This window comes from Syngnathus floridae, chromosome 14, assembly GCF_059516105.1.
Source record: "Syngnathus floridae isolate MCC-2025c chromosome 14, RoL_Sflo_1.0, whole genome shotgun sequence".
Taxonomy (NCBI): Eukaryota; Metazoa; Chordata; class Actinopteri; order Syngnathiformes; family Syngnathidae; genus Syngnathus; species Syngnathus floridae.
This window is the reverse complement of record NC_142426.1, coordinates 13,002,135-13,017,265: the sequence shown is the minus strand read 5'-3', so window position 1 is coordinate 13,017,265 and position 15,131 is coordinate 13,002,135. Positions and strand designations below refer to the sequence as shown.

Sequence of the window (15,131 nt, the reverse complement as noted above, 5' to 3'; positions counted from 1 at the left end):
TGGTCAACCACAGCCTGGAGGCTCTCCCCTGATGGTGGATTAAAATCCACTCATCCTGATGCTGACAATGCACTGAGGGTAAGCCTGGTCTGAAAGGGAAGTGCTGAGAGCCACAAGAGATTCCATGTGATTGCAGCACTATTTCTCTACCAAGGCAAAGCTTCACATGCAAACGAGAGCAAAGCCCTCATCCGGGCTAGTTGGCAAATCAACTGCTCGTTGAATACAGTGAGGACGAAAAGTTGTGCATAACAAACACGTTTTTCAATCGCGCCTCGAAGTCATGACTGTTTGCTCCACTTTCTTCTCCTTGTCAAGGTCACATTAGTGCACAGTGCTCTTGTTTTGGTTCAAAATGTGGAGATGCGATTGTGTGACAGACAAAAATCCTTGAGTTTTTGGAACGGACTTGGTGACCCCCTGGTGTACATTGTACACCAAAAATTCGTTTGCAATGAATAAATAAATCCAGGAAATTAATACATAGAGAGCTACCTAGTCAAAACAAAGTTGGATAAATTCCCAGCTGGTGTGACATTCCCACCTCTTTTAACTTTACAGAATACAAACTTAAACAAAGCACCAATTTAATACCATTTCTTTTGTCAATATAACAAAAAAGAAGGGGGGGAAATATATTTTTATAGCGTTACGTGTGTTTTGTATATTTTCAACTCTCGCGATGATGCACAGGTAATTTAGCCCCGCTGTCACGTCACTGATGCAACTTGCAGAGCAGGTTCGGCAAGCCAGTGTGTTTTCCCGGTTGCAAAGAAGAGAGCTGTACATTTGTCACACACGGGTGGGGAGGTGACTTTTGAAAGAAAAAAAGGGGGGTGAGGTGGGGGGGGACCCACCTGTGTCGCTCACTGCCTTTGGGTGTGCTGTCCTCGTAGTGGAGCCAACGACCCTTCCCGCACACGCCATCAACATCACGCATGGACATAAGACGCACTTCAAATTAGATTTTTTACTAAAAGCAGGGAATAACATGGAAACAAATGGAATTGAGACCATTCACGGTAGGCCAGTTTGCATCGTTTCTATATGTGTTAACAGTACGTTTTCAGTAATCCCACAAATGCAAATCTTCACGGTCGATTGTTCACCGCATCACTCAAGTTTTTCCTTCAGATTTTTTTTTTTTTTTTGAACACCTGTCGGATTTTATTGCCATTCGATAGTCCTAAACCTGTAAAGTTCTTCACCTACTCTGTTTAACCTTATATGATCAGCTAACGCGTGTTGCAAAGTCGCAATTTAGAATTGCGAACGTGTGTTGCTACAACATCGCCGTTGCTGGAATATGTGAAACAGATGCACATGTTCCGCTTTCGACTTTGTACATTGAGCGTAACCTATTTAGCCAGGCGGGGTGGCTAAACAGCGCACGAAGCATGTTACCACAAGGGGGAGCCGTTGCTAACAAAAAAGTAAACGTTAACAAATTTTTGGAAAACATGAACTCCATGCGCCTTCTAACGTTTGCGAACGACTTAATTACTTCAATAATGTTAAAAACGAATTGTAGTGGAGCATTTATTGGAGTATTGAGACAAGCAAACCTTTATGACCCATACGTCTCGCCTGTGTGAACGCATTTACAACATGCCGCCCGGTCATATCTGGCAGAATTTAAAGTTGGACTTTGAGTGGTGCTGCCACACGCCCTTTTTGGTACTGTTTCTTGCCCATGCACGCCTTTGACACACTCAGATAGCGTCTTAGCACACGGAAGCACCACCAATCATGGCGTGCCTGTATAAGCAACCTAAACTCAGCACATCCCAGGAATTATTGCGCCGCGCCAGAGATCAGGAGGTGATTGAAAAGAATATCAAGCTCTCAGGTAGGGCGAACAATACTAAGATCATGCACGTAACAAATCGATGGCCATGGTCTCACGCAAGGCTTTAAATCATGCCAGCAAGAGCGTTCAATTAGCTGATAGAAGTGGTGCAAGGTCATGCAGAATTTACAGTACCGTACAATCCATTCAATTTTCTTTCCAAATCTATTTCTCAGGTATGGATGGAGACACTTATATCCAGTTCCTCCTGCAGGGCGGAGATCTTCTCAAGGTCCGTTCCGCTTCCTGGAAGAAAAATCGGTACTTTAAACTCCAAGATGACTGTAAGACCATGTGGCGGGAATCAAAAAGAATCTTCAAGAGGCACCGGTCATGTGAGTGCTGTCCTAACTTTTTTTAAGCGCTCCAATCAGAGCTGTCAACAGGGGGAATTTTCCATCACAGACTGAATAGATGAAGATATGACCCTAGAGCTGCAATAAATCATTTCTGTTCTAGTTGGTCATAAAAACACTGATATGGTTTGTAAGTGTGTCTATGGAGATACCTTTAGTGCATATAAAGTTGTCCCGCTGTGAACTGTGTGACAAATCCACACTTTCGTTTTGCGACCTGAAATATGCTATGTTCTTGTTCACAAAGAGCTTATTCAACAAGCTTGTTGAAAATGCCAAAAGTCGAAAGGATCACAATCTTTGAGTATATTTGTCAATCTTTCTATCCATACGGCAAAATACCGTATGGTAAATGACACGAAAGCTTTTTGTCTGCCCAGTTTCCATTGACAACATCTCTGATGTGCGAGCGGGTCGTCACACGGAGGGATTGAAAAAGTACACAGACCAGCAGGTGGAGAATTGCTGCTTCTCCATCGTCTTCAAGGACCACCATAAGAACTTGGACCTCGTGGCCAGCAGTGAGGATGAGGCCAAACAATGGGTTAGCAGCCTTCAGAAACTCATCAGCAGCAGAAACAACCTCAACCAGCAGCAAAAGACAGAACAGTATCCTTATCGCTGCTTGAAGTCAAAACATACGCCTTGACAGATATCACAAAAGGATTCAACTCAATTTGACTCGGATGGGATCGTCGGGAACAGTATCAGTATTGTCTCACTTCAGTTGCCATGGCTACTTTGTGTATTTTGATCAATATTTCGGTGTATTCCCGCCACCTTGTGGCCTCTGGTGGTAATGCTGCACTGTCACAAATTTATGGCCGATGACGCCTTACATGAACCTCGTTCCAGCTGGATCTTCAGCTGCTTGAGCAAAGCAGACAAGAACAAAGATAACAAGCTGAGTGTGTCAGAGATCAAGAGCTTCCTGCGTCTCATCAACATTGACGTGGATGACGACTATGCAGACATGATCTTTGAGGTTGTACCTTGCAGAAGAAAAATATAGAAAGATTGGAATACCTGTCCCATTGAAATTGTTGATATACTGTCTTGTTGTGATACTGTTTAAGCTGCATCTTATATTAATCAACTGTCACGTAACACGAAATAGAAATGTGACAAATCCAAGTCTGGATACCTGTTTGGGGAGGAGATCAAAGATTTCTACGACCTGCTGACCTACCGGGAAGAAATCGACATCATCTACCAGGCGTATGCCCGCTCGGCAGGCGTCATGAGTTCGGAGAACCTGGTGGAGTTCATGCTGAAGGAACAGAGAGAGATGACAACGTTGGGTGACGCGCACAAGATTATTGAGAAGTTTGAGCCGGATGAAAAAGGTGAGGCGTCAGCGGTGGGAAGGACATGCGTACCAGTGGCTCACAAAAGACTTTGATATCACTTAAATGGCTCTAACCGCATCGTGCACGGCGTGTCCAAAATATTTTCATCCAGATCTGTGCTCTTTGTGGTTTTCCAGCCAAGGAGAAGAAGGTGTTGACCAAAGACGGCTTCCTCATATACCTGCACCATCCTGATGCCTTGATCCTCAATCCAGAGCACACGGAGGTGTACCAGGACATGAGCCAGCCTCTCAACCACTATTTCATCTCCTCGTCACACAATACCTACCTTCTGGAGGATCAACTCAAAGGACCGAGCAGTACCGAGGCCTACGTCAGGTGAACCTGCCTGCCGCACAACTTAAGATATTGCTTCGTTGTGCATTATTCTAATATCATGGTGTAAGCTGGCGCTGGCTCTTCCAGGGCTCTGCTGAAGGGCTGCCGCTGTGTGGAGCTGGACTGCTGGGACGGATCAGACGACGAGCCGGTCATCTACCACGGCTACACGTTAACCTCAAAGATCCTCTTCAAAGATGCCATTAAAGCCATCAAGGAATACGCCTTTGAGGTGTGCTCATTTTGCGAGCGTCGGATATGTCGTTGGGTTTCAATCCCGTCACTGTACGTACGTACGTACCGCAGACATCGGAATACCCGGTGATCCTCTCCCTGGAGAACCACTGCAGTGTGGAGCAGCAGAAAGTCATGGCCCGGCACTTGAGCTCCATCTTGGGCAGCGCGCTGGTCACCTCTCCCCTCGGGGACGCCATGCCCACAAAGTTCCCATCTCCTGAGGTAGGTTTCCAACCACGGCTCCTTCAACTTACGCTGCTCTTCAATGTGCTCCAATGTTGTTGTCCAGGAGCTCAAGGGCAAGTTCCTGATCAAAGCGAAAAGGTTAAACAAACTTGAGGCCACTTTTGCTCCAGACCTGGCGGATGTCGAGGAGTCTGAAGTCACAGAAGAAGAAGAATCAGACGACGAGGATGAACCGGTGGAGGAAAATGTACACGTGCCCAAGGAGAAATGTCACCATCGGTAGGGTTTTTCGTTAACCCAACTTGTCTTATGTTACAATTGAATCAACGGCAGAAAAAAAAGAAACTGAAGCTAGCAAAAGAGCTGTCCGACATGGTGATCTACTGCAAGAGTGTCCACTTCAATGGTTTTGAGGATGCCAACCTGAGCTTTTACGAGATGTCGTCCTTTAAGGAAAAAAAGGCCTTTCGACTTGCAGAAGAGTCAGGTGCGGCGGCCACAACTCATGACACGGCTTATGTCCTGAAATGAGATCAAAATTCAAATTGAGCCATTTGCCCCATGTAGCAAATGCCTACGTCAATCATAATGCGGACAAGCTGAGCCGCACCTACCCGGCCGGCTCCAGGACCGACTCCTCCAACTACAACCCGGTGCCTCTGTGGAACGCTGGCTGCCAAATTGGTACGTGATATGGAAAACACATCATTTCCATTTGCAATGTGACAACACGCTTTGCATCATCTCACGTGTGTCCCAGTGGCCCTCAACTTTCAGACAAGCTGTGAAGAGATGGATCTATACCAAGGCAAATTCTTTGTGAACGGGAAGAGCGGCTACATCCTGAAACCCGTCTACATGAGGAACAGAGTCACAGAGTTTGACCCCATCACTCTGGCCCGAGGAGAGTGGCTCAAGCCCAGGACGCTTCACGTCATGGTGCGTGCGTGCGTGCTTCAACTTTGAGAGAGGCTTGGAAAAGGATATATGGACTGATATGAAATATCTTCTCATCACCAGGTGATATCAGCGCAGCAGCTCCCTAAAGTCAACCAGAAGAAATCCTCCATTGTTGACCCGCTGGTTAAGGTGGAGGTGCACGGCGTGCCGGCTGACGTGGCAGTGAAAGAAACCAGCGCTGTTGACAACAATGGTAATGCGCTCATTTTTCTATTCTGCCATCACAACATCGTCGAATTACGTCCAACATAAGAGCTGTTACTTATTGTTGAGACAATGAAGTATTTTGTTCTGGAACATACTGCAGTTCAGATTTGGGACAGCTATGATAGACTGGATTCAACTTTGTTTCAGTCTTGTCAATTTTAGTCTCTTGAATTTTGCCACTTACTTGGCTCGATGGAGATTGTTTTTCCCTAGTGCAAAGATGTAATCAGGACATCACTAATTAAAACATTAGCTCACCTGAAATGATGAGAAAAGCATGGTCATTTCCATGCCGACAGGAGGCAACGCAAGCATCCGCTGTTGTTCAGGTCCTGGACAAACTACCGCACAGTAAACGAAATCAATTTTGTAAGGAAACGTACATAGTGGTCATGTTTAGTTTGACTTTGTCCATCCATCCATCTTTTTTGGTTATTTCTCATGTAGGTTTCAACCCACAATGGAATGAAAACTTCCAGTTTGAAGTGTACGTACCAGAGCTTGCCTTAGTGCGCTTCCTCATCCAGGATCACGATTCCACGTCTGGAAATGAATTTGTTGCACAGTACACACTTCCACTCAACAGTTTAAAGATGGGTGAGTACACGTCCGTTGATGAGAGCTACAGACGTTCTCCTAAGTGGCTCGATCATTTTCTACGTGTTTCTACACAGGCTACAGACACGTGCCTCTTCTCGATAAAACCGGCCACGTTATCCCTGCGGCTGCACTCTTTGTTCACGTCATGGTCGTTGATGCGGAATGAAACTCCACAACCATCATTTAGCCATTGTATTCCATTTTTAAAGTATATTTCTTTGTAGATCAACTTATTGAGAAATGTTGTTCCAGTTGATTGAGCAGATAAATGCTAGTATCTATACTGCAAGTTAGACAGGAGCTGTCATGAAAATATGGATGCAGGGACTTGTTTTGCTCTAGTAGTGTGATAATAGGTCCACAAAGTCTTGTTTTTATTCCAGCAATTCAAGGTAAACAAGTCAATGGAAAATAATGACTACATTGTCATGTATGATTCATTTTTCTTGGATCAGAACTTTTTTTTTTTTTTTTTAAATAACTTTTCAACACGAATACCTGTCTACTGAAGTATTTATGTATCGCAGCATGTCACGCTGTTGGAAACATTTGCATCAGATGGATATCCATCGAATCTATGTCAATCCATCAAATTGATGTCATCTAAGTCAAAATTGCCTTTGGACATCAATATAGTAACCTCCCTGAAGAAATAATGACGACATCCGACTTATCAACACTGTGGCATGACTTACTACTTGGTTTTAAATTCAGATGCTTTTCTGGGATGTAAATAAGGTGCTATGACAAGACTGCAGCCATCTCTTGACACGCAACATTCAGGCATGAGAAACTTGTTCCGATGTAGCCTTTTATTATGGATAGAAATGATGCTCAGGGTGACAGTACACAGACATACCCAAGAAGTGGAAAAGCATTAAAACGGAGAATTCCACCACCCCTCTCGCCCCACACCAAACAAACATAAGCACAGTCAAGTGTTTTCGAACATTGGTGTCAAATTCATAAACCAACTGATGAATTTTTGAAGTGAGGTGACACCCAAAAGAAACGCAGTTAGCGCACACACACGTCTTGTGAATAGAAAAGAAAAACCTGACAGAGAAGTCGAGTAGGATCAAAAACGCTTGCCGTGAGTGAGGATGGGATTATGAATGACTTTTTCAATGCAATACTGACAAAAGGTAGAAAAATATCACAACGATACAAACATTTTTCAGAGCAAATAATTCATCTGCGGGTTGATACGTCTTAGAAAAAGAACATTGCACACAAACGCTCACTCGCATCACAAACAAAGGAGAAGATGTCTGCAGGAGCAGCAGCCTTTCACCTTGAAAATGAATGTAGACGTTTCAAATCAATAGAGTTTTTCGACCCATGAGTCAAATTGGGAAAAATGGCATTACCCTTCCACAGGCAGAAGGCAGCAATTGCATGCCGAGGTGACCCAGTAGCGTTATAGCAAATCCGGCCGGGACCGAGCAGCCATTTGAAGGTTTTCCAGGGATGATGACTATGGCAATGAAGAGTGACAACCTTTGATTGGCTACTGTCCCAACAGGACAAATAATCATTCGTTCGTGCATTATCCAAACCACTTATTCCTGTAATATTTTGGGAACCTCTAACAAAAAATTCTGTACGGTATTATGAATTTGTTCACAATAACGGAACTGCACGGAGACTCGCATGGGCCAGCCCAACCATATTTGTACTTTGTTAAGTGTGTTAGTTCTCGGCACACGAGCTCAACAATTGGGATTCGAACCCCTGAAGACACCCTTTCCACAGAAAAAAGGTTATCGCCGTGGTAGCAAATGTTGCGGCAATCACTGTGCGTGGCTTCTCTCAAACAGGCACTGAGGTGAAGAGCAGTTCAAAAGAGTCTGTCAAAGTAAACGCCACACGCATGTACAAACATGCACATCTCGACTCCAACTTGACCAGGAAGAAAAGGGGGTGATACAATAAGTCCAGGCCTGACTCCACGCTAGAAGATGCTAACCTCACGGGAATAGATAGAAGATGGCACTTGACCCCAACTGTAGAGTTTTGGAAGGGAGGTTGACAAAAAACAATAAAAATACATACAAAAAGAAATGTGGCTTCAGCTGCATCAATGTGCAGAATGCAAAGGTTGTCTTAAATGCTGACACTGACAAACACAAAACAATAACAAATGGTAAAATGTTCAAAGCATGAGCATTCATTTAACAGCTATTAAATTAATAAAACCAATACTAACTATAAGCCTGTTCAACATAAAACCATTAAAAGTAGTCCATAATTTGGCAACCAAAAGGGACCAACCAAAATAATATATTGGCAGATTTTAGTTTCAAGATTAAAACCACAAAAAAAAAAACAATTTACAGCTGAGTCTGGTTTACAGTTGCAAACTTTGCCTAAACCAAATCAACTTGCTCTATGTGATACAATGAAAGCAGAAAGACACGTCTACAACATGGCACAGGAATTCAGAAAGGAAAAATTGATGATAAAATTGTTTTTAAAAAATGCAGGGGAGATGTGACACTTGTGTGTCCACCCGAAAGTATATCACGTGTGAAAAAACAGGAGCACTCGGGGAATATGCCATATAGAAAAGAGTTCCCCGTAGAAACAACACTCGCATACAAGGCACTTCATTCCGTAAGAAAAGTCACAGTCCTTTCCGCCACCAAAAACTGCCTGCATAGCGACAGCACAAGGACAAAATCTTTGACTACCTTTGTGCGCTTCCACATAAGAACTGTCAAACAAAAACTTGTTGGTTTTTTTTTCTTTTCTTTTCATTGTTTTGTTTGGCTTGAAGCACTTAACCAAATAGGAAAACATTGTTGATTTGAAAATAAAGACCAGAGTTCATTCCTTTGAGTATGGTGTCAACTTCAGATCTTCTCCTGATTGATTTTTGGACTTGTTTTTGTTACACACAGTGTCCGTGGTTAATTAAGTGTATTTTTTCTCATTTGGGATGGCACTCACCAGGGGACGAGAGCGTCGTTGGAGGAAAGCCTCAGTGGTGAATCGGGTCGAACGAGGGGGACGGCGAGTGCAGATGCTACCTGCCTCTCAGATCCTGGAGGGCCCCGTAAACCTCCTCTTCTTTGCTCAGTCCCTCAAAGACAGGCAGCAGGTCCAGCAGCTCCGTGTCATTCATGTCGTCAAACCATGACTGGACTGGGACCTACGGTGAAAATAAAAGAGGGGGATCTTTTGAACAGCAAGTAACATCTAAATCAGGGGTCACCAACACAGGTCGCCCGTGAGGACCACATGAGTCGCCCGCAGGACTCTTCTATAATTAGCTCAAATAGCGGCACTTGTCAGTGAGCTGCATCTATTTATTTTACTGTCAAACATCGTTTTTTTTTTAATGCCGACAAGTGTTTGGTGTCGGCTGCAAAAGCAGCATGGCACGCTGACAGGCTCACCACGGTCACAACCACAAATGAGCATTTGCAGATCCATTTTTAGGCTTGGAACATGAAGTCATAGCGAGAATAAAAAGCACAATGGACATACGATTTCAAATTCTGTATTAGGTGACCACCGGGAAAGCAACTTACAGCATTTTCTGGGTGAAAAATGTAAGAGGCAGGCGAGTTGTCAACTATGATGACGTTGCCGAGCTCTCGTCCAAGCCGGCTGAGGTCCTTAACGTAGTTGCCTCTGTGGAACACACAGGACTCTCTGAAGAGTCGCGCTCGGAACACGCCCCACTGGTCCAGCAGGTCTGCCACGGGGTCTGCATACTATCAAAACAAACATGCTGTTAGTAAGCTGGGAGAACAAATATGACCCATGTTCCGGAGTTTGACGAGGCAGTATGCTTGAAGCGCTACACACATATTAGCTAGAGGACACAAAGTAGAGACTTTGTCTGTTTTGACGAGAGAGAGAGAGGGGGGGGGTTCACGACAGCTGTCATATTTGGCAACACATCTAAAGTTTCACATTTGTTTTCTTCCCCCCGATGCATAACACTTACCCACTCGGAAGTGGCAAACGGACAGAAAAGCAGAATCGTAAAAGGTTGAGAGGGCACAAGAAAACGCTGACGCCACAACGCGACTCGGGCTTAACGCACCTTTGCCAGACTGGCTGTGAAGAGCACACACTCAAAGAGCTCTCCCATCTTTTGCAGAAATTCGTCCACGTGAGGTCGTTTCAGCACATACACCTGCGTGAAGGTGAAGCAGGAGGAGCATGACATAAGGTGGAGGCCATTACTTTTATCAACAAGGCGAGGGAGGAAACTGAAGCCACTGTCGCTTCCAGTCGCTCCTTTCTGAATGTGGGGCTGTCACCTAGTGCAAGTAATCATGAATAGGCCAACCAGGATAAACACAGCCTATCCTGGATTACTTGAATCAGATAACAACCACTTCTTCTGGATCTTCTTCTCATGGGCGCACGCAACTCTCGTCTCAAACCAAAATCATGTATTACCTGATGAACTGTGCCGTCGATCTCCACGGGAACAATAAAATCCGCATTGCTGATTGGCTGCGAGCAGAGCAAAACAAAACAGCAGCATGTTAGCAACGTAAAGCGCCAGGGATGACCAGCACAGGTCCCATCCATGCCTTTGAAATGATGGGAACATTAGCGGTCTCTTTTAAGACAAACAAAATGGGTTCATTTTCCAATTTCTTCTCAGGCAGAAACTATGCGGCGACAGACCCAATTAGGCTGAAAAAAAGGAAAAAGAAGTAACAGGAAGCAAAAGAGTGGGATATTCAGGAGCTTAAGAAAAACGTCTATCGCACGTACGATGCTTGAACCGTGGTCGGTTGTTTCCTTCCATCTTTGCATCCTCCTTTTTGCTAACTAAAGACTGACAGGCAGCCCTGTCATATTTCCTTTGTTGTGACTAATGCACACACAGCCTGCTTTCTTTAGACACTGACTGAATGCATGGATCAAAAAATTGGGGAGTTACTGGCTTTAGCAAAAGAATTAACTCACTATGCATGTTTTTGTTTTTCAGGTAAAACTGACTTGCATGACATTCCGTGGAATACAAACCTCTCTTTCAAGACACATATAGGATTTATTCAATGTTTTCAATTCAATGTTCTTTGTTCTTTTTCCAACATGGCAGATCATACATAGTTGTTGTTTGCAGTGGTGTAGAACCATCCAAAACTAAAAGTTGTGTCTACTACTTGAATTAGTTAGAGCAATGAGTCAAAATCATGACTTTTGTATTGGGGAACACTTACAATGTTGTGTCCGGTGGGTGTTACCTTAAATGAGCTGTGGACCAGAGTTTCATCCAAGTCGATGACAACACACTTTTTACCGTAGTCGGATATTTTAACCTCTGGTAGGAGGTATTTGGCTGGTGGCTGCGTGGGAGACAAGACAGACACTGTCCGTTTACTAACAGAGATTGGGGGAGTTGCCCCAAAAAGAGACAAGCAGATGCAAAACAGGCACAAGAAATGCAACTTACATCAACTATGTACTGCACAAACCTGAGCAGAAATGCCACTAGAATTATTTTCACCAATTTAACATGTCTGAAATCGGTCTGACGCAATGCAAGTACACAGTATGTTATTGAATGACATTCTTTCAGACAGCTTCTTTGAGGAGGTCGATCCAAGTTTAGATCAAATGAAACTTTACAAACATGATCACAGAGTGAGGCCATGCAGATGTTAGCTGATGCCAGGGAGAATTATGAACAGAAACTGGTGCTACTCTGAAAGCGATCCAGTACGCTTGAACAAGAGACTGTCAGGAGGTTTTGAGTTTCAAACTTGATGAGCGTACCGTCACACCCAAATAGCTGACTTGACAGATCTTACCTGACAAACCTCAATAGCAAAGCATAAATTATTTTCCTTATACACTTGGATTGATGATAGCAAGTTTTGCCTTAAAAAGTGAGTTAAAAGGTTAACCACTTAAACCCACAGGTGCCGAACCGCAGTTGCAGCTTTAATTGGCTGAAAATGAACCACGGGAAGAACTGGTGCCCACACAGGCCCAACATGCCAGCGCCGGCCGGCCCACACAAGGCGACATGCAAAGGGGGACAAAAAAAAAAGAAAAAGCAATACATACACTAGGGACAGGGAGGACCTCGACCTGGTCACACTACAACACAGGAGATGGACACGTGTATAAAATGAGGGAAAGGGACAAAAAAAAAGACAGAAATACAAACAAATGGGGGAAAAAAACACTTTGTCGACAGAAATAGAAGCGTTAATATGTACAAGGAGTAATGGGCAACCCAGCCGACCTTCGGGGGCGATCCGTTCTCCTCAGGTGGAGGTGGCGGCAAGGTCGCTGCATTGCTATTGGTTGCTGGCGCTTCCACATTGTAGTTGCGGAAGCAGCAGAAGAATGTGCTGAAGATGCTCCGGCTCCTCTGTTTCTTTAGGCTGCTGTTGGACTGGGATGCTATCAGAAAAGACAAAAGAGGAGAGCCTGTTAAGGCAAGATAAAGCCAAAACCTCTGACTGACAGTTTAATGACGATCAGCTGACAAAATAATGATCAGCTTTCATGATGCCGTCAAAATGATTAGCCAATGAGGAAACATTTCGAAGAAAACATCTCATCTGCCGTTTACTCAAGGTGTCTGTAAGCGCTTCTGTTTCACCGCAGAAACAGATTCAAAGACATTACAACTGTTAAGTCATGAACCACTAACGAATGGAGAAAAAAAAACAATAAACAATAACAACTGTGTTGTTTTTACTGGATGCAACACATCCAAAAGCTTTGGCAACAAGAAACAGCAAAAAAGGCCAATAAAGCCTCGACTATTCTCACAATCCTCCTACGATCCTGTTACAGTGTAGGAGCTGTGTGTGTGTGTGTGTGTGTGTGTGTGTGTGTGTGTGTTTGTGTGTGTGTGTGCGATCATACGAGTGAAGGCATGATGTAAGTGGCAACCCATGTCAGACACATTTGAAGCCTCGTGAAGCACTATGAAAGTTGAGTCACAACTTTAAATAGCTGACCCTTCCCCAATTTCAACAAGGACAAAATAAGAGCCACAAACACGCCAACGATCCCCAACTCCAATCGACACCATTTGCTTTAGATGTGAAACCAAATGAAAGGTTTTGACGAAAAGGTGCCCCTTTACGTCGCTAAACTTGGCCCTGAAGTCATGCTGTCGTGCTGCACTCGCCAACAGGGCAGGGGGTCTATATTTAGACTGCTGTTGGGCAACTCATGTAGTCATAGAACAGTCAGTGCTTAGATGTTGTCCAGACCCAGTCTGCTCAACTCAAGGAGGTCTACCTGCTAAATTCCTCTGGAAGCGCTGGTGGGATGAGCTCACAGTCAAGTGATTTGCGGTATATAAGCCAAGTCAAATCAGTGACTCAATGCACAGTAAACTGTTATCAGAAACCTCAGCAATCGAAAAAGTTAATAAGAGGAAATGAATCAGGAGGACTGAAATAATTCTGTGAAGGTTAGCTAAAGAAATTTGCAAATACTATAGATGGTTGAAGTCAGGGTTCATCAACTTTTAAACATGCAGATAAAATGTGACTATTGCACGTCTTTATTGATTTAGGATGCTTCGTGGCATTACAAATGTTTTTGAAGTCATAAGTAGTAATTGACATTCATCGTCTAATTGTATTCGATAAACTCCATTCTTGAAACCCCACTTGTCGTTAATGATGCTTCAATCTCGAATTTACGTATGAGATGCAGGCAGAGAAGATTCAAGGAGTAGAGTGATGTTGTGACATTTATTTGGTATCCAACCACTTGTTTGGGGCTTCCACCGTGTCAAAGTACCTTTTAACGAGAGTTACGTGGGGAGAATTTGATCATCACTGAGTCTCAACTAGTAGCAATCGCGGTGAATATGCAGTGAACATATGTAAGAGCTGCTCTGAAACATGCAGCAGACAAAACACGCTGATAAACCTGTTGCCAAAAGAGTTTGTGTGCAAATGAAACTTGTGTTTCCAAGAGATATGATGTTCGCGTACAGTTGGGCGCAAATGGCTGCGCCAACACTTGAAGTAGTTAGCGAAGGGAGCTACCGTTACGTTCATTCCCTCAGCCGCTTTTCTTACCTTTTTCCTGGTTGAGGGATATTATTTCCTCTTCCTTCGGATTGGAAACTTGGGTTATGATGGACATGTGGTCCATTGAGCCGGGTGGTTAATCCGTTTTGAGATTCCCGCAATATTAGCCCGCTTGCTCGGGCGAGCGGTATGCTAGCTAACGTGAGCTAGCTGTTTAAGCCGAGGGAGATCAGGTAGCCCACAAAAGACACACCAGCGTCCGAGGGGAAGCGTTGTGGCAGCGGGGGTAGCCAGCCGGCTAGCTCGGTGCGCAGTAAAAGCCTCTCAAGGACTGTCATCTATAACCCCGTGTAAAATAACATTATTTTGGCGGGTAACCCCGAACGCGCGGTGGCTTAAAAGTAAAACAAAACGACGTTGAAGCAACCGCTAGTTAAAGTTAACAACTAGCCTGGCCCCGTTAGCGAATACAAGCCGTGGGGCTACGATCATCCCCCAACAACGCCCCCCCCCAGGCCCCCCCCCGCAAAAAAACGATTTGCGAGCCTGTCTCTAGCCAAGTCCGAAACACTTCGAAAGCCGTCGAAGGTTTACACTTTTCCAAAACAAACACTAACACGCCGCCAAGTTAGGTAGCTAACACTTGTAGACTGACGTGCCACGGCCTTTCATCCCCCCCCCCCTTCCCCCTTCCCCGTGCAACATGGAGGATGAATGTATTCGGAGTTGAAGCGGGGCCGCACGGACTCGAGTGGGAGGGGAGGGGGCTCTTTGCCTGTCATGGATTCTGTAATAAGCAACTTCTTCACCCGCCGAACTACGTCGCTGAAACCCACGTTGCTTCCTCGAGTTGCAGTTCCCCTGTAATTGCATAATCGTTTTGGAGGCCTCTTGTTAACAATTGTGCTTACATTTTAATGGTGGAGTCAACCGTGCTGCAACGCATGAAGCAAGCTGAAGAAATATTAAAACTCGAACATTAAAACTTAAAATCGTCTCCAAGACGTCGGTTCCAGTGCGCATATAATACAGATGTGTTAGTTACCGCCAGTTAGGGTATACT

General features: G+C 44.4%; 2 protein-coding genes across 4 annotated transcripts; one reads left to right on the top strand and one right to left on the bottom strand.

Moving 5' to 3' along the window:
* The first annotated feature begins 805 nt into the window (after nucleotides 1-805).
* LOC148387869 (1-phosphatidylinositol 4,5-bisphosphate phosphodiesterase delta-1-like) lies at nucleotides 806-8,147 on the top strand. Of its 2 annotated transcripts, none has more exons than XM_088396182.1 (15): nucleotides 806-1,022; nucleotides 2,026-2,184; nucleotides 2,586-2,814; nucleotides 3,061-3,190; nucleotides 3,323-3,551; nucleotides 3,692-3,893; nucleotides 3,981-4,125; nucleotides 4,200-4,352; nucleotides 4,420-4,563; nucleotides 4,650-4,803; nucleotides 4,884-5,000; nucleotides 5,077-5,255; nucleotides 5,337-5,469; nucleotides 5,931-6,080; nucleotides 6,158-8,147. In XM_088396182.1, exons 1-15 carry the CDS (start codon nucleotides 992-994, stop codon nucleotides 6,247-6,249), a joined length of 2,247 nt encoding a protein of 748 aa, XP_088252308.1. In that variant the 5' UTR covers nucleotides 806-991; the 3' UTR covers nucleotides 6,250-8,147. The 2 variants fall into 2 exon arrangements, with proteins under 2 accessions (XP_088252308.1, XP_088252307.1); XM_088396181.1 differs by lacking the exon at nucleotides 806-1,022 and adding an exon at nucleotides 1,711-1,849.
* LOC148387868 (CTD small phosphatase-like protein) lies at nucleotides 6,877-15,115 on the bottom strand. 2 transcript variants are annotated; one of them, XM_088396185.1, is made up of 8 exons: nucleotides 14,117-15,115; nucleotides 12,310-12,470; nucleotides 12,129-12,161; nucleotides 11,303-11,404; nucleotides 10,503-10,559; nucleotides 10,141-10,233; nucleotides 9,620-9,805; nucleotides 6,877-9,237 (listed from the first exon to the last, which is right to left on the bottom strand). In XM_088396185.1, exons 1-8 carry the CDS (start codon nucleotides 14,190-14,192, stop codon nucleotides 9,112-9,114), a joined length of 834 nt encoding a protein of 277 aa, XP_088252311.1. In that variant the 5' UTR covers nucleotides 14,193-15,115; the 3' UTR covers nucleotides 6,877-9,111. The 2 variants fall into 2 exon arrangements, with proteins under 2 accessions (XP_088252311.1, XP_088252312.1); XM_088396186.1 differs by lacking the exon at nucleotides 12,129-12,161 and having other exon boundaries at nucleotides 14,117-15,113.
* Nucleotides 15,116-15,131: the final 16 nt, after the last annotated feature.